Source organism: Eucyclogobius newberryi, unplaced genomic scaffold (assembly GCF_026437365.1).
Source record: "Eucyclogobius newberryi isolate DKJ021-1_F unplaced genomic scaffold, fEucNew1.0.hap1 SCAF_6, whole genome shotgun sequence".
In the NCBI taxonomy this organism is placed as follows: Eukaryota; Metazoa; Chordata; class Actinopteri; order Gobiiformes; family Gobiidae; genus Eucyclogobius; species Eucyclogobius newberryi.
The window spans coordinates 27990451-28013744 of record NW_027316278.1 but is presented as its reverse complement, the minus strand read 5'-3'; the positions used below and the strand labels follow the sequence as shown (position 1 = coordinate 28013744).

At 39.8% G+C, this 23294-nt stretch overlaps 1 protein-coding gene across 1 annotated transcript in view; it reads right to left on the bottom strand.

Annotated features, from left to right (window-relative positions):
• dock8 (dedicator of cytokinesis 8) overlaps positions 1-23294 on the bottom strand; it is a 93338-nt gene that overhangs the window by 13313 nt on the left and 56731 nt on the right. Inside the window, exons 28-42 of the mRNA XM_072433122.1 lie at positions 22861-23000; positions 22623-22786; positions 22108-22259; positions 17766-17948; positions 16725-16851; positions 16113-16200; positions 15673-15769; positions 15203-15337; positions 12661-12813; positions 6532-6690; positions 6351-6451; positions 3896-4088; positions 3036-3179; positions 906-1037; positions 478-612 (exon numbers count right to left, since the gene is read on the bottom strand). Coding sequence (XP_072289223.1) covers positions 478-612; positions 906-1037; positions 3036-3179; positions 3896-4088; positions 6351-6451; positions 6532-6690; positions 12661-12813; positions 15203-15337; positions 15673-15769; positions 16113-16200; positions 16725-16851; positions 17766-17948; positions 22108-22259; positions 22623-22786; positions 22861-23000 — 2103 coding nt within the window. The remainder of the gene's footprint in view (positions 1-477; positions 613-905; positions 1038-3035; positions 3180-3895; positions 4089-6350; positions 6452-6531; positions 6691-12660; positions 12814-15202; positions 15338-15672; positions 15770-16112; positions 16201-16724; positions 16852-17765; positions 17949-22107; positions 22260-22622; positions 22787-22860; positions 23001-23294) is intronic.

Sequence of the window (23294 nt, the reverse complement as noted above, 5' to 3'; positions counted from 1 at the left end):
CAGCTCTTTGAACAATTGCAAATATAACATTTTAAGAGCAAATCATTTTATGTTTGTTGCAGAGAAAAAAAGTATAGTGTGCAAAGCCTGCTAACCGTCATTTAAACCTCAGCTAACGTTCTGAAATGCATGTAATTCTTATTAGTTTAAAAGTTCACATTTGTCTCGTCAGTGTTCATGTCCTTGAATGTGTGTTTGAAACTTGATTGTAAAAGAAAACAAGCTAATAATATTCACAATTTCTTGTTTACCGGCTTATTTCCTATAACAAATTTAGTCAGAATATGCTTTATGATTGATTTCCTGCTTTCCGAAGGCAGTTAACCTACAGTAATGAGGTAATGTACATCGGCGACAAAATATCATTTGAAATTGCCTCGCGTCCTCAATCACCGTTTCTCATTCTACGGCATTTATGAACAGTCCAACAGCGGCTGCCACACAAGCAGCTTTGTCCACTCTTCTTTCCTCTCTTACCTCCAGTCTGTGGGAGATCTCGGGCAAATGTGTGATTGCGGGTTCTTTGTAGATAAACTCCCTTTCATCCAGGTCACCAAACTTGGACCCGTAAAAGCCGACGCGGAAGTAAGTCCCAAACATCCGCTTATGTCCCTGCGGAAAAAGAAGGAGCACGTCTGAATATTCAACGGTAATCACTGCGACATCACAGTCCCACTCATTATGTTAATAGCCCTTTATGAAGCCTTTATTGTGAAGAACGCTTTGATGGACGCCGCTTGAAATTCAATATGCCTCCGAGTTACCCAAATTAAACCGCACTTCTAGCGAGCGCAGAATTATCTTTATGGACAGTGGGCTGTCAAAAGTCAATTGAAAGAAATTGTAAACCCATCCAAAACATATTTATGAGAAAGTGTCTAATAGTGGTGTGGAAACGTTATTACCTTTTGAATGATGTTGTCAAATGCTTTGTGCAGCTTATTGTGGGTGGAGGACAGCTTTCTGAAGTCTCGGTGGGCTTCAAGTATCGGGATGATGATCTTGTAGACTTCATTCACAGCTTCGTAAAGACCACCCTGAAAGAACAGCAATTAACATCAAGAGATGATTAAAGATTACGCTAAAAATGAACAATTTAAACTGAGATAACTGAGATCCAATACAAGTTGAAGTGGTTTTGTTTTAAGATAAGATAAGATAAGATATTCCTTTATTGTCCCACATGGGGAAATTTCATTGGTGCAACGCAGGTAGATACAGAGGTAGATACAGAAGAACAGATCACTTATAGGAAGTCTGAAAAACACTTTCAGTAGAAGATCTCCTATAAATAAATAAAAACTCCCATAGACAAATGAATAAATAAATACATAAATACCATTGCATATGATCACGACAGTAATTGCACATGAATATGTGTCACGACAGCACATAGGTTGCACATGAATTTCATAGTAATTGCACATGAATTGCACATGAATTCCAACAGCAATTGCACATATGACAGAATTGCACATGGTTAGGTCAGTATTGCGAGTGTTCAGTACTAACAGTTTTTGTTATAAAGTCTGACAGCAGCAGGAAGGAAAGACCTACGGAACCTTTCCTTCACACAGCGAGGGTGGATCAGTCTCTCACTGAAGCTGCTCTCCAGAGCGGACAGAGTGTCCTGCAGGGGGTGACACTCATGGTCCAGCATAGATGTGAATCTAGCCAGGACCCTTCTGTCCCCCACCTCCTGCACCGAGTCCAGAGCACAGCCCAGGACTGCTGGACAGGACAGCTGGATTTCTTGATGACTCTGTCCAGCCTCTTCCTGTCCCTCTCTGTGATGCTGCTGCTCCAGCAGGCCACACCGTACAGGAGGGCTGATGCCACCACAGAGTCATAGAAGCTCTTCAGGAGTGGCCCTGTCACTCCAAAAGACCTGAGTCTCCTCAGGAGGTAGAGCCGACTCTGGCTCTTCCTGTACAGTGCGTCTGTGTTATGAGTCCAGTCCAGTTTGTGGTTCAGATGAACACTCAGGTACTTGTATGAGTCACTCTCTCAATGTCCCGTCCCTGGATGTTCACTGGTGAGGGGGCAGTGAGATGGCGTCTGCGGAAGTCCACCACCATCTCCTTGGTCTTCCCCGCGTTGATGAGGAGGTGGTTCCGCTGACACCAGTCCACAAAGTCCTGCGCCAGTCCCCTGTACTCCGCATCATCGTCGTCCGTGATGAGTCCGTGATGAGTCCGATGATGGCAGAGTCGTCAGAGAACTTCTGCAGGACACAGCTGTCCGTGTCATGTCTGAAGTCATTTTGCATACATGACTTAAGATCTTGTATTTTCTCTATACCGGTACCTTTATTGAAAAGTGTGATTGTACTGACATTTCTGCGTCTTTGTTTCCTCGTCATAAAAACTGGTTGATTCCCTCCTCTTTCATAATTCACACTCATTAAGAAACAAAGGAAATCTGAAGACATTGTTCCCCCTCATCAAAGTGTCAATCTTGTCAACAATATTATTTTAAACATTTAAAACCACACTCTCACTAGTGCCATTATATTTTAAATGACAAGAACCAGTTAAAGGCGATCATAATCATACTTGTGGAGTGTTATCCTGCTGTATCAAGGTAATACAATCAGGAAATGCACTTAATTTATACTTAAATTGTCAGGGAACAGTTTCAGACATTTTCTATAAAGATTTAGAATGGTATTATTCTTTATTATATATCTATAGCTGATAAACTACTGTACTTTACATCATGTTGTCTAAAAGTATAAGTTTATATGTGGTATCAAAATGTGTGGTATTAAGCCGTAGTGCCAAAATTTTTCAATGTTTCAAAATTCAGTATTCATTTTTAGTATCATTAACCATTTATTTATAGAAAAAGTATTAGAAAATCTTGATAAATATTTGCCATTATAATTATAGTTTTGTTATTATGACTGTATCGTGTCATCATATTTTGTTCTTTAAAATGGAAACTAGAGCGTAATGTCCACCGAGCTCTTTTTCACTACACACTAATAAAGACTATGGGCCCAAAAATCCCAAAATTAAACTAGGGTATCTTACACTGCTAAACAGCTCAGCGGCCTGCTCCAGTAACCCGACCAGTCCGCTCTCTGTGAAGTATCGCCCTGAACACACGCCGTCCTCATCCGGGGACAGGATGTCATCCGATACGGCCGACTCCTCCAGGACATTAGAGGAGATGTTCTGCGGAGAGAGGGGAAATCAACCAATTACACCGCTAATCAAATAATCAATCAGGACGATAACTTTAAGCGGGAGATGGCCCACAGTCCGAAATGGAGCTAATTTGACGGACATCCAATCAATAAAGTGCTGACTGCTGCAGGTTAGACTGTCCAGGACAAGCCCCCCGCCGAGGGCCAGGGCGGACACAGGTCGTCAATAGCTGTTTGCGTGTTGTTCTGATAACTGCTTTAGTTCATGGGACAAACTGCTCCCAGCCTCCCAAAGGACCACACAGGGCCCTCTCCCCTCCACAGCTTCAAAGGCACTGTGTTCAGCAGCAGCAGCATGACAGAGGAGAATATTTATGTCCAATTATTATGAGAACACAGCTCCCCCCGCTGGACACCGCCAGACTAATAATAACAGTATAGGTAGAATTCTTGCAGCATTATCTCACGCAATGGCATGATATGGTGCCTTGGGCTATGCTTTTGCTACAAGGGAGAAAAATAGGTAAAGGTTTACTCCCAAATTTAAATAAAGGCTAGCACCATTTACCTGTAAGCAGAGACAAAGTGTGACACATAATCACTAAGACTGTTTGAAGTCCTGACAGATGTTGAGTCCATTTCATTATATATATATATATATATATATATATATATATATATATATATATATATATATATATATATATATATAATTTTTTATACAACAAAAATGTTATTCTGTACCTGGAAAGTGACACTGCCCACAGGCAAATACTTGTGATCCTCCAGCATACTCAGGTACTCTGCCACCAGGGCGGCGGCGTGCACCAGACACATGGCCGACTCAGTGTAGCACTTCCTGTTGTTGTGTTTCTCCGCCATGTTCTGCAGCCAGGTCAGGCGCAGGTCAGGAGACGTCTGGTAGCCCTTAGCGATTCTGAAAAGGTGAGAGAATATGGTGCATTTTGTTTTCTGGTCATATGCAGAAAGGAAAATATACTTCTATACCAAAACAAAAGGATCAAGTTTTACTATATTTACTGGAAACCATTTAAAATAAAGCTTAATGTATTTCCTTGAGATATTTGGTCAAACTAATTATTGGCCATTGCTGGAGCTTTAACAAAAACGGTTACATAGTAAATCTTTAAGGCAGATATATTGGTACATATCTAATCACAGAATATTATGAATTTGAATATACCCTGGATTATATATTGAGGTGTTTGTAATTTCTTCTTTTGACATCAGTAATTGTCAATGTGTTTTGAATCGTGGCTTGCATCTGGAGTCCAAATGTTTAAGAGAGCTATTGAGGTGTGTAGTGAGCCAAGTATATACATTTTTCACAGGTCACTCTACACATGTCCAACAATGTAAAGACAGATGACACCAACGGGGTCAGAACCAGCAATTATAAGCAGCACACTACAAAAATACATGACTGAACCGAATTTGTTAAGCGGACCAAAATTCCTTTGATATGCCATGACCTGGGGATTTACCAGGTGCTGTGGCCCCACGTGGGTCCAGTGACCAGGCAAAAGAACCAGGCAAAAAGAACTAGCCAAAAGAACCAACCAAAAGAAATATCCAAAAGAACCATAAACGCAACCAAAATATCAAATAAACATAATTTAAATATCACAAACATAATTTAAACTAAGGACAGTAAACAGAATTAAATAATTCCAAATAATTTTGTTTGAATAAGTAAATACATAAAACCAGTTTTTGAGGATCGGGGTGGGTGATATTGAGTACTACTTATTTGTTATTGTCTTGTTAACAATATTCAGATATTATTTTCACAGTGCATCGGGAATGTGATAAAAGGCGCCTGTAAAAGTCAGAAAGATCACGTTATATCCTTGTTTGGGAGATTACACTTGATGCTTTTGTCTCTTTTTTTAGCAAAATTTAAATAGTAATAATTATGGAAAATGTACTCAATATTCTAATTTTGCTCTCCAAAATCACCAACAACAATTGCGATATTATAAAATGTGTTATACATCTCCCACTTCTATTTGAGGTTATGCTCATACTTACACAAACCACTTCAGAATTGGGACTAAACCACACCAGGACTCATCCAAGACTAAACCGGGACTAAACCAAGACTACCCCAGTACTAAACCAAGACTAAACCAAGACTAAACCAGGACTAGAAGAACCAATTAATCAGGATCAAACCAGGGCAAGAGTGAAAGCAGCCATAGTAATTTTAAACTCATTCCAAAGTCCTTTTTTGCAGTGCACATGAGCCTGTAAAAGGCCAAAGTCAACATACAGACCGTGTAAGCCCTCTTTGTCCTGTCTGTCTGCCCTGTGCTTTACATGCATTTGTACACACACTCCATTTGATTTGCATATACACAAAGCCAGATCAGACGACTAAACTGCTACCACATGGTTACCATAGTGAGGGCAGCAAATACAGGCAAAACAAGCAGCCCACAGTGAAATAGGAAACAGTGCAGGAATAGGCAGGCGCATGACGATAACGATTAGGGCCACAAGTAATGTCACAAAATCAAGTGTTACTGTGATTGCCACGGAACATCACAATTTGACCATTATTCATAATGTGTATTTTACAAAATGTGTACTGCAAAAGGAATTTTAAATCAAACTAATAGCAATATTTGTCAGAAAAATATAAATGGTTCAGCCTTAGATGGCAGTAATAGAACCATCTTCACCCGTCACACGCTGGGAAAAGTGAAAGTGCAATTATATCTACAAAGGTGACAACACAGATTATAAGTGAGAAATAACTAAAATATGGATAAAAATTTAAGTTTCAAATGTAACTCAAGTTCTACGAATCCCAGGTGACTGCCAGCGACTGTACTTAAGCTCTGAATGCGTTCTTAGCATGTGTAAGGGAAATCATAAAGGCGGTCAGTAGGGGTGAAATAGAACCATTTCCCTTTCATCTACAGCTTCTTTTTCACATGAATTTGTCTCTTACGGTTGTTTCTTTAAAAGAGACATTGTGCACAATTAACCTTTTTAATGTTATAATGGTTTCCCCTAATCATTAACCCATTGAAAGTTGTATTATGAGTGATTCATGACTCATCTGAGGCTTGACTGCTCATTCAGAGAGCGTCACTTTGAGCTCCACTTTGAAAGAAATATAAAGTATAGAAATCTATGAAGTCCTGAATATGAACATGCACCCGTTGCATACCTGTACATGAGGTCCATTAACATCTCAGGGTCTTCTTGAAATTCTCTCATTTTTACTGTGTCCGACAAAATACTGTTAAGGTTTCTTAGCAGCTCATCCACCTAGAATGAGGCACGTATTTACAAAATGCAACTCAAACATTTATTATATGCATGTACAGTTATATTTTGTATATATATACCTGAGAGGGTAGCTGAGTATTCTGCATCTCTGAGTCCTCCTCTGCATAAGACAAGATGGTGCGAAGTGAGCGCCGCAAGTGCTCCTCTTGAAAGTCTGAAGATTGGCCCACGAGAGAGGCCAGAGACATGGTGACCTGCATTTTCACCCTGGAGAAATTCTGAAAAATACATTTAAATTAAGGATTAGATGACATACAAAAAATAAAGAATATCACAATTATAGTTCGTATTACTGGTTGAGTGTTCATTTTGATGTAAGTTTAAATGTACCCTTTATGTTCCTTTAAAAGATAACTAAAGTCATCAACCTTCTTTTTTGAGTTCACACTTAACTGCGATTGGCTAAATCCACCCGTCACTCACTCTGAGCACAACAGGGGCTGACCAATAGATCATATTATAACATATATAGATGATTATTTTTAATTTTGCTGATCGTAAACCGCAATATTGATTCAAAAATAGAAACAGATCCATTGACTTCTTGTTCAAAACTTGCATACATTCCACAGCAGCAGCAGAAGAAAAAAAAAAGCATGCTTTTTCAACCAAAAATGAGTCTGTTTTTTTGTTTAATAATTGTAAATATAAAAGGTGGAGGGTGGAAATGGGGTGTGTGTGTGTGTGTGTGTGTGTGTGTGTGAAAACAGACATTTTCCAAGCACTCAAACATGCATGAATCACTCAAAATATAACTTTGAGAACGTTTATGGTAAAGATGCCGCATAAAAGCCCAGTTTACACAATATAGTTCCTTTAATGTATGGCTTTCCAATTGATTTAACACCACATTAAATATTATACGCTATGTGTTTACAAATACAGTAACGAATCAATATATTCAAAGCTTGGAGACATCTGAAGGTTATTTGTCCTTGTACGCTTGTGATTCAAGCCGAGAACCAGAGAATAAATTAATCATAGAAACAACTTCTGGGGACATTCGAAACAAGTGATTGCAGAGAAAGAGAGCATTTGATATGAGCCGCAACCTTCACGTCATTGCCTCTGAGCACAGAAAAATGCATAATGTAAGGTCTATTTTCTGGGTTATGTTTGACAGCGTTAGTTTGTTAGCCTGTTAGCAAAATACCACAGCAAGAAATGATGAATTTATATACAAATAATTGTGTTTCATTGAAATAGACCTTTAATCAGTATAATCAGTATAATCCCTCATTCGTCCAGGAGTGATCAATCGTAGAAACCGTTTCAGCCAACTGGACAATGATTTAAATGGTTTTTAAATATATATATTTAAAACATTGTCAAGATAACTACCTCTGAAACCGTTTTCTATGATAATGCTACATAAACTATTCAACTCGTGAAGATAATAACGGGGACGTTATCATGTACCAAAGTAAAATTACGGCAGTTTTATATAAAATGAGACCACCGTGTGCTGACTGCGTCTAAACAGCACACAGGATGCGACGCTGGTGTGTTGTTAGCACGCAAGTTGCTTCTAGCAGCTGCCCAATGCCCACTGGAATCAGGCACATTTAAGAAAGAAATGTTATGTTGAAACGTAAGAAAACGTGTGAGAATTATGTTTTATCATTTTCCTTCCAGTCTGAAATGCCGGGCTTTTGCCTTTTTTGCAGTGAGAGACGGAGTGATGTGTGAAGTCCCATCTATCTCCAGCATGGGCAGCTGAGCGGGAAATGATCTCCCATTAGCTGCGACATAATCACCCATGGATCATCTCTACGGCCCCATTCTGTTCAACTGAGCATGGAGCCAAAGTCTAACCACCCGTCACTGCCCCCATCTCAATGTGTGCCCATATAAATGTCTGTGTGCTCTTCAAACCAGGCTAAATGATTGCTTAAGACAACTCTGGATATGGGGCACTTATGGGCTCCGAGGTATACCGAGGTTTCAGATTGTAAAAAGTCAAATCAGTGGAATAAAACTTAAAAGAAATATCAAAACAGTAAATTCACAAAAGACAAACCCGTTATAAGATCGGCTTCACAAAATGTACAATGATTTATCTAATTATCATACACTAATTTTGTGCATTTTTCTTTTCTTAATCTTTGTAAATATTGTTATAAATATATGTTAATTATTTATTACGTATTATTTATTAAAAGAAATATCAAAACCGTAAATTCACAAAAGACAAACCCATTATAAGATCGGCTTCACAAATGTACAATGATTTATCTAATTATTATACACTAATGTTGTGCATTTATCTTTTCTTAATCTTTGTAAATATTTCGGTGTAATCCCTCATTCGTCCAGGCGTGTTCCATAGTAGAAAAAGCTTCAGTTGTAGTCATCTGGACTCAGTTTGAAAAAGTAGACGTTTCGACTCTCATCCAAGAGTCATTGTTAATAAAAGAATTTAGGTCGAGAACTCCGATATTAATACTGTTCTGTGGTAAGACCCGCCCATTGGGAGGAGCCTTCCTGAAGTAGAAAGAGTTGTTGGTTTCAACAGAAACTCCCCCCTTGTATCTACCGAGGTAGCCTATTCAGAATCTTAATGGGCTGTTAAAACCTCTTTGTCTTAGTGAGACCCTGGCTCAACCACCCTGAGTACCTGATTAGCATTTGAATGCCCTGGTCCTTTACCTTTCCAGGGGTTCAGTAACCCATTATAGATAACAGGAAGATTAAACCTAAGCCCTCCATTTCTGTTTAAAGAAGGTCTTTCTTTTTTAACAAAAATAGCTTCCTTGACTCCTCTTTCAAACCATCTTTTCTCCCTGCTTAAAACCTTCACCTCACCGTCTTCAAACGAGTGATTAGAGGCTTCAAGATGGAGATGCATTACACCCAAGCGGGGTAACCACAGCCCTCTCAGCTTGTGGTTACCCCGCTTGGTCTCTCAACAGAGTGAAGAGAACCAAGAAGCAGGACAAAAGGGAAACTGAACAGAGAAGGAAGGGTGTTTCTATCCCTTATGTGTCTGGCCTGTCGGAAAAACTGCAGAGAATTTTTAGACAACACGAAGTCCCTGTTTATTTTAAACCAGGAAACACTTTAAGACAAAAACTGGTTCACCCAAAGGACAAGTTGCCGACTCAAAAACAGAGCAATGTAGTTTATTCGATCCAATGCAGTGAAGAAAGCTGTAAAGAACGTTACATAGGTGAGACGAAACAGCCTCTACACAAGAGGCTTTATCAGCACAGAAGAAATACTAGTTCAGGTCCACAGAGTGCCGTGCATCTCCATCTTGAAGCCTCTAATCACTCGTTTGAAGACGGTGAGGTGAAGGTTTTAAGCAGGGAGAAAAGATGGTTTGAAAGAGGAGTCAAGGAAGCTATTTTTGTTAAAAAAGAAAGACCTTCTTTAAACAGAAATGGAGGGCTTAGGTTTAATCTTCCTGTTATCTATAATGGGTTACTGAACCCCTGGAAAGGTAAAGGACCAGGGCATTCAAATGCTAATCAGGTACTCAGGGTGGTTGAGCCAGGGTCTCACTAAGACAAAGAGGTTTTAACAGCCCATTAAGATTCTGAATAGGCTACCTCGGTAGATACAAGGGGGAGTTTCTGTTGAAACCAACAACTCTTTCTACTTCAGGAAGGCTCCTCCCAATGGGCGGGTCTTACCATAGAACAGTATTAATATCGGAGTTCTCGACCTAAATTCTGTTATTGACAATGACTCTTGGATGAGAGTCGAAACGTCTACTTTTTCAAACTGAGTCCAGATGACTACAACTGAAGCTTTTTCTACTTTGTAAATATTGTTATAAATACATGTTCATTATTTATTATTATATTTTCCCTCTTCAGTTCTGAAAAATAAAATAAAAAAGTCTAAATGTATTCACTTATTAAAACGTATTATGTACTTGACATCGGCTACCTATTTGGTGCCACCCAGAGAGATTGTGTGGCGTGTTAACCACTCTGCCACTGTGTACCCCACATCAATGAATCTGCAATGTGTCTTCAGTTAAAAAGCCGATTCCACCATTGATTTCTGACCCGTCTCCAGCTCCATTTCACACTACGAGATTCTATGACGTTGTGATGTCATGAAGTACAGAAAGAAGATATAAACAATGGGAGAACGAGACACTTCCCCGTATGAATGAGTCATAGGGCGGCTACGCTAATTTAGCTTAGAGCGCCTTCTGTTTACAGCGTATAAACAAACGGAGGAGGGGACATTTGCAGCGGGAGAGAAAAGGTTTTGAATGGCACAAAGCCTGTGTTCCGCCGAATGTGACTTGCATTAAGATTTGTAGATGTAAACACAGTGAGCACCGACTGAAATGCAGTTATCGACCAAGCAAAGAGATATTATCCAACTACACTGTCATCCATTTAAACTCAAATCAGTTTCCTGTTCCAAGTGAGCCCATTACTAGATCAGTTGTGATTTTAAGATGTTAGCTACTCGAGTTGGTTTTCTGACACTATATAGAGTTGTCAAAAATAAAATAAATGGCTCTTATTGAGAGCTAAAATTTACATTCTATTGCATCACAAAGGAGTGTTTTTAATCATTATTGTGGTTTTGAAATGGCTATTGTGTATTGAGCCGTTTTCTTAGCGATATTAATGCTACAGTCGAGCAGGGGTTTTTAAACTATTGAGGCCGGACCTGCAAAGTCACCAGGCTACAAACCCGGGACCCCCATAGCATTATTTATCATTACTTTAAGGATCTTGTTTGTGTTTATTCAAGTAATACATTGTGTTATTTGCCATAATTTCATTAAACTGTTTCAAATAAATAATACTTTTCAAGTATATTTTCCAAGTAATCTCGCAATCCCGACTTTGGGATTAGGCTGGTCATCATATCAGATTTTTGCGATATACTTCTTCAGAAAATATCACAATAAACAATAATATCAAAACTACACTGAACAAAAAATAAACCTAAAGCAGGATGATCCGAGGAAATCCTTATCCCATCAACTCAGAAAAGGTAGAATTACATATTTATGTAGTTAGTATCTATAATGAGCCGTGCAAGTTACTCCATCAACCCTCTGCAACTGAAATATAAACAAATAGGACCATTTTCCCCACCAATACAAATAAAAAAGGTACGCTCAATAAATATTGAATGACCCTCAAAATATATTGTCAAATATATTGTCATTAATTTGTCAAGTCGATATAGGATAAGGATAAGAATTATTGTGACAATCACCATATTGTTTTATCAAATAGTTTTCTATGGACAACAAAAAATGGCAGATTTTTGACTTGATATGAACTGTATCTCCATAATTCCCATGGTTTGGTATATGGAGATCCAGGCCACACACTTGCAGAGGTCTGGCTGCCATTAGTTACAGAGGGAGGAAGCAGACAATGACCGATCTCTCCTTTCCCCACTCAGAGACCCATCCTTCAAGTGAAACTTTCTGTGGCTGGCTCAAAATAGACATGGAAAAGGCATTAAAGCTGCAGAAGGAACGCAATGGAAAAGAAGTGATAGGATGTGAGCGAGCATCCTCCTGCCCCTGTCTTTGCGGAGGGCATTATGACATAAATCTGGGTAATTCATAAGTCACATGTGAAGCTAAATTCAATTTAATATGACATAAATGCAATTTCCTCTGCAGTCTTAGAGCTAAGGATAGGGTTTCATGAAATAGAAAGGTAAAAGATGCCTGACATTAGCCTTGTGGCTCTTTGCTGCTGTGGATACCCAAACACAGAGAAACGAATAGACGTTTAAGAGCATTTTAGGCCTATATTTAATATATCGACTTGTTGTTCAATTGTATTTTTTTGTACTTGCATTTTCTTCGCATTTGTGTACTTGCATTTCCTTTGTTTTTGTAGTGCAACAACATAGTAAAGTTAGAGTTGAAGAATTGGCATATTTAAGATCTTTTTTTTTTTTTTTCTACCGCTTGTTCCCATATCAGACAATGACGTGACAGAACGTAAACCTTCACATGTAATTGACTTTCCATCCATCGGAAGCGTCACACAATTGGTCGGCGTTTTGAGTCTTAGGAGCTGTTGTTCACATCTAAGATCAACAGCTCTTAAGGCACAAAACCGGAAGGTCCACGGCCAATAAATCAGTCAAACCGAGATGTTTTTTCTTTTGCGTTACATGGCAATGCTTAAAACGTCTCCATTGTTTAAGAAATGTGACGGATGGAATACGGTAACAGGTTTGCGTACGCTGGCGTTGCTGTAGCTGTATCTCATGATGAGGTAGAGGGTGGCGCAGGCCTGGCTCCGGTTCTCGTCCACGGGGCTGCTGCAGTACTGGAGCACCTTCTGACACAGGTCTGCACACTGCTCAGCCTCCTCCTCAAACAGCAGGTCTCCAAACTAACACACAAACACACGCACAAAGAACAAACACAAAATAGATTAAGAAGCGTTCCATTTCGCGTTCACTACATGAGTTACTTTAGTACTTTAGTGTTTGTTCAGCGTGTTGAGGACTGTTTTTGAACCACACATAGTTACGTAGTTTAAAAGGGTCCGCTTCCTGCTCGTCTCCATGTACTATAGAGGTTATTGCTTTTACCAGAATGTTTCTCAGTATGTTATTCATCATTAATCTACCTCCGTGGTTACAAGCAGGTGGCTCCAATGGGCACAATTGTAAAAGCTGCTGTGGTACAGTTAGTGTTTTTGTATCTGTCCCTATTCGAATAAATAAACCAAAAAAATCATCAATAAAAACACCAATAGATATATCAATAAAATCATCAATAAATACACGCGACTCCACTTTTTCAATGTATTTTTGAAAAAACGTTAAAACGTGCACCTTTAACTTGAGTAGCATTTTGACGAAACTGTACTTTGAATAATAGTTTTCGAAATGTGACAAAAGCTGTATTTGTAGCTGAAAACACTACTTAAGGGGTGAGTAACGATTTGGATTTAATATCTGATTTAAGATTCTGGTAAAATTCTGACCAAAAAAAGTTAGAAAAACAATTATTACTGAGCGGCGCAAGAAACATAAATATTCAAATCATGTTAAGTTTTTGTAGAGTAACTAACACGTGTACACAAAAAAAAAAAAAAAAAGAGTACAGTTTCTTTTAAAAATATATATATGTAAGACGAGTAGTAGGAAAAGCATGGTGAAAAGTACAAGTTCCTCAAAAGATTATTGGTGTGAATGTAACTGATTCCTACCCACCTCAGCCAGTAAAACACACGCAGACACACATTTAACCAGACGTGCATAAATCCCTCCGCCCCCGCTGAGAGAAGGAACATGTCATCTCAGGTGAGGCAGCAGCCCACTCTCCTCCTCTCAGACTTACAGAGCGATGAGAGAACGCCTCACGCTGGTCATGTCTAACGTCACCAAGACTGTTCACAGGCTGAACCATCTAAGACCCATACGCAACAATCTAGATCCAGTATCAACCAACCACAACCAGAAAACCCTGACTTGAAATATGATAATTTGGTAAAATGGTCATGGTTATATGGCGCTTTTCTACCGTCAAGGTACTCAAAGCGCTTTACATCAAGGAACCAGTCACCCATTCACACACACATTCACACCCCAGATATACGCAGACACTGGGGGGCGAGTTGGGTTAAGTGTCTTGCCCAAGGACACAACGGCAGTATTCACATGAGTGAATTGAATTTCAAAACTTATTATAGTATATACATTTCATCAATTAAAGACCATGTTTTGTGTTGAAGTACATCCACCAACAGCATAATGGACTGAGCCGTGTGTCCAGTGTTCAGTTTGTCCTTTAGAGTAGGTTATGTAGCCTATTTGTGAAAGATAAATTTGTTATTATATTGTTATGGTAATAATAATTGGATTTATTTGTTAATAATGTAAAATAATGAATTGCAGTGATACCTTCACATATAAAAATAGACGTTTTTTAGGTAACTGTATGTAATGTAATTTAATTTAGTTTTTTCAGACTTTATTCTTCAGACTTCACTCTTCACACAAGTGTAAAGTCTAAGTACAGATTCTAAGATGTACAACTACAGTAGGTGGTGGTAATGTAACTTGTAACTTGGATGCAAACAGCCATAAAACACCAAAGAAGAAGAAGACTTTTTTACACAGTGGCATTAAATCACAATTTAAAAAAAGAATAACTAAGATTTTTATCAAGAATACCCTTTTTTTGTAATTTTGTAGAATCAGACGAGTCAACTACAAAAATCCTTTCGAGTTGCAGCCCTATTACTGTCCAATCATTGATTAATTAATTAATCATTAATGGAAAATAAATGTACTTTTTACCTGAGCTATGGATCATGTGTCTACACTTCTGTCTTTAATAACGAGCAAATGACTCAAATTAATGAAATTAACTAAAGTAATGTGTGTTTTGAAAATGAGCTTTGTCTGGAATGTTCCACAGTATGGCTTTAACAATATCAGGTGACGTAACCAGGCCAAGTTACCGGCCAGATCTCTGTAGAGGCGAGCCAGCTCACAGTAAGAACGCATGTTTTTTTATCAGCATCAAAAGCACCTGTAATTGAATATATGCAAAATAGATACGTTTAATGCCATTCTGTGGAAGATTTCAGATGAAGCCATAACATCTCCGTGAAAACAAGCTGTAGCGGTAGTGCACCTTTAGTTCTGCTATAGTCCTTGTGTCCTTGATGATCTTATTTACCTGCCGCGGTCCGTGCTTGAAACATATGCATTCAATTTGCCCAACAACACTAAATAGAATATAATTGCATAAAAAAAAGACAGTACCTTGACGACGAGCGCCCGCAGAGTGCTGAAGGTGTGGCCAAGGAAAGTGGTGCTCTGATTACACGTGAGCGAGTGGAGGAGCACCCGAAGGACCCCGCCAACCACACTGTCCTTACAATCAGCCAGGGGCACCGCCTGCACACGGGACAAATGCTCTCGGTTTGATAATGACTTGATATATGGGTTTGATGAGGGTTTGTAAGTGATGAGAATGCATTTGAATGTTTTCTAGTCAGATTTGAGAAGGACAAAAATAGCTTTGTCTCACTTTGATCGTGTAAAATGTAATAGAAAGCTGAATACAAAGTCAAAGATTGTGCATTCGAGATATACATTTTTCAGGTCGGATTGATGATGAAAATATGGAACCAAAAGCCATCTTAGAGCTTTTGTGCATTTTCTCTTTTCATTTATATTGCTTTGGGTGAACATGTTACACTTTGTTTTTCACAGTTTCTCTAAGGCATCACCTGCACAATGGTTTCCAGCAGATCTAGAACAATGAGGTTGGCCTCCGTTGCCAAATTTCCACTGATCAAAGCTTCTTGGTCCAACTCCGCTTTTGTTCTGATCAGATAAAAGGAGAAACATAATAAATATAATAGCATATACTTCCCTTTTCCTGAAACGTGCATCATGTGACTTTTCTATCATCAATTTCCATGAAGACAATCAAGGGACATGACGAGGACAAGTCACATGTCAGATCTGTGGAGGGGCGCCCCGCTTACAGTAACAATGCATGTTTTTGAAGAGATTCTTGAGCGACATATGCAAGATAAGTAAGTTTAATGTCATACTGTGATCATTTCTAAGCAAAGCAAAAACATGTGCGTGGAGAAAAGCAGGTGCAATTTGAAATTTACAGACGTGACAAAGCTTTACAGAGCGTTTATAAAAATTGACTTGCTTATCTTGTCGATCATTGGTTTGTCTCCACTGGGTCAAGTCTTTCCTCCAGCGTCGGTTGTCTCCATAACCCAAAGTTTTGTCCATTCCTGTGAACAGAAAACCGTTGAACTTTGAAATAAGAAGTCACCTCCACAGCCAACAATAACAAAATACTGTGGGTGTAAACCAAAAAACAATAATTGCACTCTGTTCATTCATTCATTCATTCATTCATAATTTAATATCTGACTAAACCTGGAACTAGGTCCTTTTGATTAAACGATAACAAGTAGATGTTTCTCAACAGGTTAACATTTGACAGAACATATAAATAATTATTTTAAACTAGGGCTGGGCGATATGACGAGTAAACTAATCTCTACTTTTCCCTCGTACTGATCAACCCAATAAATACAAATGGCGCTCAATATACATTTTGTTGACATAAAACAAACATATTTTTAATTGTAGCCACATTCAACACAACAAATAGTCACATTTTTCATCTCAGTCTTAACCACCTGCTTTTACTGACAAAGAGTTGGCTATGGACCGCTTGACAAAAAGGACAGACCTATTGCAAATAATCACGATTTCAAATATGATTCAAATGAAAAGGTTCAGACTTTACCTCCGACTCTCTTCATCATGTCTCCTCTGGCTCCAGCTCCCTTCAGCAGAGCCTGCTCCAGCTGCAGCTTGGCCTGCTGGGACTTCTGTAGCGCCAGAGCACTCACCTTGTCCGTGCTCTGCTTGCCCTGAAAAATCACACTTTCAAATATTATTGTCGATCCTAATTATGTACTTATGCCCTGGAAATAACAGAAAGCTAAATGTCTGATTGCTGCTGGTGGTAAAAAACAACAACAAATAACATGTATCGCAAGACTGTTTGTTTACCATAGCCGCGCAGATATTGGGTGACATTTTGAAGACTTTGTGGCGTGATCGTTTCAACCGAGGTGAATACATGATCAGTAGTTTAGCAGCTTCATTTTCAACCAGTGTGCCGGGGAATACAAGTGTGCCGTGAAAAAACTCTCAATTTGAGTTAACTAACTTTGAGTTGACATTTTGGAGTGCTCTGAGCAAACTTCACCAGTGAAAGCACAAAGGCAACCATAATTCTACTATTTCAAAATCCAAAGAGCCAGACACAGTGACTGGATGTTATGCAGGCTTTTCGATAGACGCCCGTCTTCCCGTATTTTGGACGGGGTATTTTAAAATGTGGAAGGGCATTTTCGAGTGCAGGGACGGCCAACCGTGTGCGCGCCGCCTCGCACAAGGCGCACACACGGTTACGGCGCGTAACGGCGTAACGTCAAGACGGCGCACAGCATTAAAAGCGCGCATTATTATAAAAGCGTCGGAAAATACAGCGCAATACGCCGCTCCTAAGTGGGATCATAATTTTGGCTTAGGAGCGCGCACACATTTTTTTGTACTTTTTGCGGACAAAATGATTGTGTTTTCAAACCCTATCTAAAAGCCTGATGTTACGTGCAGATATTTGTTTTTAATTTAAGTAATTTCACAATGTTTTAGTGGCTTATGTGCTTATGTGGTTGAAAAACACTGAATACTTCTACAGACAAACTTGCTGGCTCAAACCAAGGCTTCACCGCATATTTACAGGTGAACGGAAAGCAGAATTGTTAAGTGAACTCACCCTGTATTCAAAGCATGACAGGCAGATGGTGAGCAGCTCGAGGAGTTTGTTGAGCTGTGAAGGAGGCATGTCCACAGTCCAGCGCTGGATTAAACTTTGGTCGGCGTTCTTCATCACCCACAGGAAACAAACAAGCAGGTTTCGACTGGTGTCTGCTGGCAACGTGGCTACGGATTTACCCTGCTGAGGAAAGCAAACATTGGAATCAGGCATGTAGAAAGTAAAGGCGATGCCAGGGTTAGCGGTGGGCAATGTATATACCGTATACACCAGATATTGTTTGTCAGTTTATCGCCATAGTTTTTCCAGCTGTCCGCACTTATTTGGCTCACTGCTCATTATATTTTCATGCCCCCATGCCCCTTGCAACTGTGTATTTTACTTGGCATTTACTGTTATACATTGCTTGGCATATCTGTCACATGTATATGAATTATGAGTAAAACTGTCACATCCATTTCCTTATGATATTTATTGTTTTCCCCGGCCGCCAAAAGTACACTCCAAATGTATCCAACAATCGTTTACATTGAAGGGGTTCTATGTCCCAGATACATAAAGTCAAATGTAATGTTAATGTTGAAAATAATTCCTTATCTCTTTAGTAATCAAATAATGTCTCAATGTCTGTCTCAATCTGTCTCAAAGTGGTTCCTTCAAACTCTTAATATATCGCAAATAGTCAAATGTTTTACTGTATGTTTACCTTATATTAGTACTGTATTGCTCTGCTTTTGTCCTTTTGCCTTTGACCAGGTCGTCATGAATGAGAATTGGTTCTCAATTTAGCTATTTATATTGATAATGGTTAAATCCATTTAAAATGAATTTAAAAAAACAACAACTGCCAAATATAGATATATATAGAAATATTTCCTTTTTTAAAATAACAGATTCTTGCTGATTAAAAGTGATGTTTCTGCCTTGTTGTATTTCATTTCATTTTATCACCTTAACCAAGGCATTTACAGGCACTTTAGCACTTTTCTGATAAAATCTGATTATTGCCAGCTAAAGAATAAAAGAGAAATACATTTTTGTCAATATTGCCCACCTCCTATAGGTACCTGTAACGTATCTTGCCTTTAGACATAAATAAAGTATGTGGCTTGGTTATTTATGCTAGGTCTAGTTCTGCAGTAAAATGGTCAGCGAGGGAAAGCAGGTTGAAGGTAGGACACTGGAGCTCTAGGAGGTTAATGACTACATTCATCAAAGCTGCCACACAGTGAAACAGCAGCAGCCCACTATAGAAACGATTCATCATCACAGCAATGAAGCTAAATTAATCTGCAGTACATTTAACCCCTATTAGAACAGGCCAAACCTCACTAAAGCCAGCGTGGAGGCCAAGGGGTCAGACAGGTTTGTTTGGGGAAAAACATCTTGAGTCGAGCACAAAGTATGGGTAAGCTAAGGTCAACTTGTCCTTGCAGGTAAATCTGGACTATAGGGCTACATGAGTTTTAAACCCAGATTTATTTCACAGTGTACATTTGTGTATGTGTATTTTTTCTGTACAAATACAATTGATTGAGTAGGACGTTCTAGTACCTAAATAAATGTGGCCTTTGCAAATAGATATTCACCTTTATCAAGTCAATTCAAAATTCGATTTCAGTTTGAATGTGATCATGTGTGCAGCCCTACTCTGCATGCTCTGAGCCAACCTGTCAGGAGCAGTGGGCGACTCCAGTGCTGCACCCAGGGACCACCTTCCAGAGGGTTAGGTTGGGTTATGATGACTACTTAGCCTTAGTCTATTGTGTTTGTTTTAGTACGTGGGGGAACTACAGTATATGAAAAAAAAAACACTCAAACAACCACCCCATCCAGGTACCAGGGTGGCAAAAGCACAACCAACCTTTCCTTCATTGTCATACACTTAAAGGTTGAATGGATGATTTGTTTGTCTTATTTCCTCGTGGCGTGGACTGTCACGTATCAATCATAAAACGCAACTATCGTTCACCTGCAGCCGCGTGCGGCTCGTCCCACGTTTCCGCGTGTCTAAGCGCATTGATCTATCACAATATAGTTCCCTCAGTGTACGGGACAAAATGAAGACGGAGAGAGACAGTTTGAGCTGACTCAGAAGAAGACGGAAATCTACGGGAGACGAGACGTGCGATGCGATCTGTCGCGCTAATAAACAAACGCACATGTGTGTTGTATCAGTCCACACGGGGGAGTGCGCATGCGCACTTCCGCCTGAGTTCTCAAATCGCCGAAAAATCGTCCATTGCACCCGCCTTTAACTAGCACTATTCTGTATAATAAAAGGAGAATAAGGAAAAATTATATTTTTCGACTAACCTTAAAGGGAGCGCTGTAATCACATTTTGTGCAATGCGCAGTTGGTTTGTCCAAACTGCTAAAAAGTGTAAATATTGGGCCAACCAATATATTGGGCTGTCGCTAAATAATGCATGTTTGAATGTATGAGTAGTTACTTGATGGAAAAGGGTTTGGGAGCCCAACATGCACAGAAAGGACATTCTTTCTGTGAGGCTAGAAGTCTGAATCAAACTGGCAAACTTCTCTTCACCAACAGCACCACAGCCCTGACCAAAAAGTTTAATAAAACCTACAAAGTTAGAAATCTGGGGGTAATAATGGACTCAGACTTGAACTTTAACAGCCACGTCAAAGCTTTTTACCATCTAAATCAGGGGTCCCCAACCTTTTTGCACCACGGACCGGAATAATGTAGGTTTTATTTTCACGGACCGGTGTGCCAGTTTATGTCGCGGTCAGGTTAACTTGCTCGGAAGTGGGTGGGGCTTAAGCTTCCATTCGATTCAGCTCGGAAAAGAAGCGTTTGTACATTAATAAGTGTACCATACCAAAAGAATTGGAGTAACATAACGTACAGTTACATGTGTCCTCACTGTTCTTCTGACTGGTGGAAGCTCATCAGATAAATATGGCACAAAGTGCATACAAATTACAACTTACCACACGCCGAATCAGTGGGGTGCGTGTTTCTGTGCAATGAGATGGTCCCATCTACGAGTGATGGGAGACAATGACACCCGTAGTGTGTTTAAGTCCAGTCTGCTCCGTAATTTTGTCTTGTTGCCGTCACGGCACAGGAAGTAGCGCTCAAACTCTTGTAAAAGTAAAAACAGGTGATCGCGTAACAGTTGCAGAATGCTGGCGCAGGAGACGTGTCCAAAATACTCGCTGGCTCCTCGTCTGCTCCTCACTTGGCCTTTTCCCCTTTGCAAAACGCTCTCCAACGACTTTTGTTTTTACTCATTTTCGCTGGCTTTTGGTTCTACTTTTGGGAAGCGTGTTTGATGCGACGCATCCGTGATGACGTATCATGTATAATGCACGTATCAGTTATGTTCTCACGCAGGACAAGAGCAGAGATATAATATACTTGCCATAATATTTAATGGATTTCATTGGCTTTTCATTATATCCACAGACAAGCTCATTAGCGTGTCATGAGGGACAGGCCAAAGTTACGTCAGAGAAGATGCTGTCACTGATAGATTATTTCCAATTTTTGTACGGCCAGGTAGCAAACGCGTTGCGGACCGCTACCGGTCCCCGGCCCGGTGGTTGGGGACCCCTGATCTAAATGACAGTGCCAAAATCAAAAAATATAGTGTCTAAACTAGACTTGGAGAGACTTGTCCGAGTCAGGACTAAACATGGACCGGCCAGAGTCAGGACTAAACATGGGGAATCTGCGTTTCAGTTTTATGTCTTCTTGAAGATGTGAGACAGGCTTCTACTCTGACAATGTTCAAATCTAAGCTAAAAACAGTTTTGTTTAGCTGTGCATATGACTGAAAGGATTTGCACTCTCTCTGCACTCTTCTCTTTTATGTCCAACTGTTTTGTGATTTCTGTAATTTCTTTTTGCGATTTGAATGCCTTGCCTACTTTTGTCTCCCAAGAACAAGAAATTCAGTAGCTGGAGCGGTCGTGGCACATGAGAGCAGAACAGCAGTGTTGACTTTAAGTGGCTGTGTAGTTGCTGTAGCTACAATTGATGGATGTGTTTGTCAAAGAGGACAGCCCTGTTCACTTATGATGGCCGAGTCTGCCCATAAAACATTTCCTGTGTGTGTGTGTGTGTGTGTGTGTGTGTGTGTGTGTGTGTGCGTGCGCATGCTGTGTACTCTTTTTTTTCACGATGGATGAAGGGTGTGCGGCGCGTTGACAGCTAATCAGTCTACCTCAGTGCCGCTCACCTGTTAAGAGCTTGGCACTCGCCCACATGCAGATAAACGCCCGCACTAAAGCCGTTCTAAATATTTTTAACTGTATAGCGAATCATAAAGCCTTATCACCTACACTGGTATTATCAGTGTGCATTTCTCACCATCGACGCCATGGAAACGAGCACATTTCGGCCGAGCGTGTTGAAGGGGTTTCCGGCGATCGCCATGGCAACAGACTGATTGATGGGCGAGACATTTTCAAGGTCATCATCAGGTCCCCCCGACTTGTTTTTCCCACCACGAGAGTCACAAACTACACAGGAAAACAAATGGTGGAGAAACTTTAGTTGTTAAGTTCACAATATAGTTTTAAGTAAAGATGAGCTGCCCGATTTTGGACAGATATTGAATAGCATTTGTAAAACAGCAGATTTGCAATTTGGGAGTGCAAGCATTATACTACATACAATTCTAAGTGCAATTTTTCATTCAATTAAATTATTCATTTTTATTGCCAAAATTGCAAAAAATCAGAAGAATTTTTCAGTTTAAAACATTACTAAATAGTTGGTAGTACATACACTCATCTAAAATCTATATCATGACAAGTATTTGGCAATTGCAGTTTTGTATTCAGCATAGCACCATAAAAAGCAGTAGAACGTGTGAACTGTACCGGTGAAGTCCAGATAATTCGTGGAGTCGATAATGATGCCCACAAGAGGGAGGTAGAGAGCGGACACTTTAGCTCTAACTTCATGTTTAATACAGCGGTGGTCCAGATCGTGAGAGCACAGCAGACTGTATACAGCATTAATGGCCGTTCTCTGCACCTTGGCCCTGCGCATACAAACACATAATACGTTCGACTATGTGTGTGGGAATGAAGGAGCAAAGTGAGGCGTGTGGCTCACCCCTCTGACTCCATGTCGAGGGCTGCGCTGAGCTCTGTCAGGAGCAGACCGGTCAGATAGTGCTGCTGCTTGAACTCATGAGAGAGATCAAAAAGAGCCAAGATTCTTTGCTGTTCCTGGAAACTACACGAGCCGGAACTCTGAAACACAAAAAGGGGAATTTTGAAGTTGTATATTTAAAACATTAGGCAAAGCATGTTACAATCATATTAATAATACAAGTACAAATAATAATAATAATAATAATAATGAAAAAAGTCATGTTTTTTCGTTTTTGCTCTAGGCGGCGCTGTTGCGACAAACGTTCTTGCAAGCTCCATTTTATTCGAGGTCAGGCCGAGCCGATCGCGTCTATACCCCCATGTGGGACTTTTCATCGATGTTCAGGGGGTCAAAAATGCCTCTCAAATCCTAATAAGAGAATAATAAGAAAC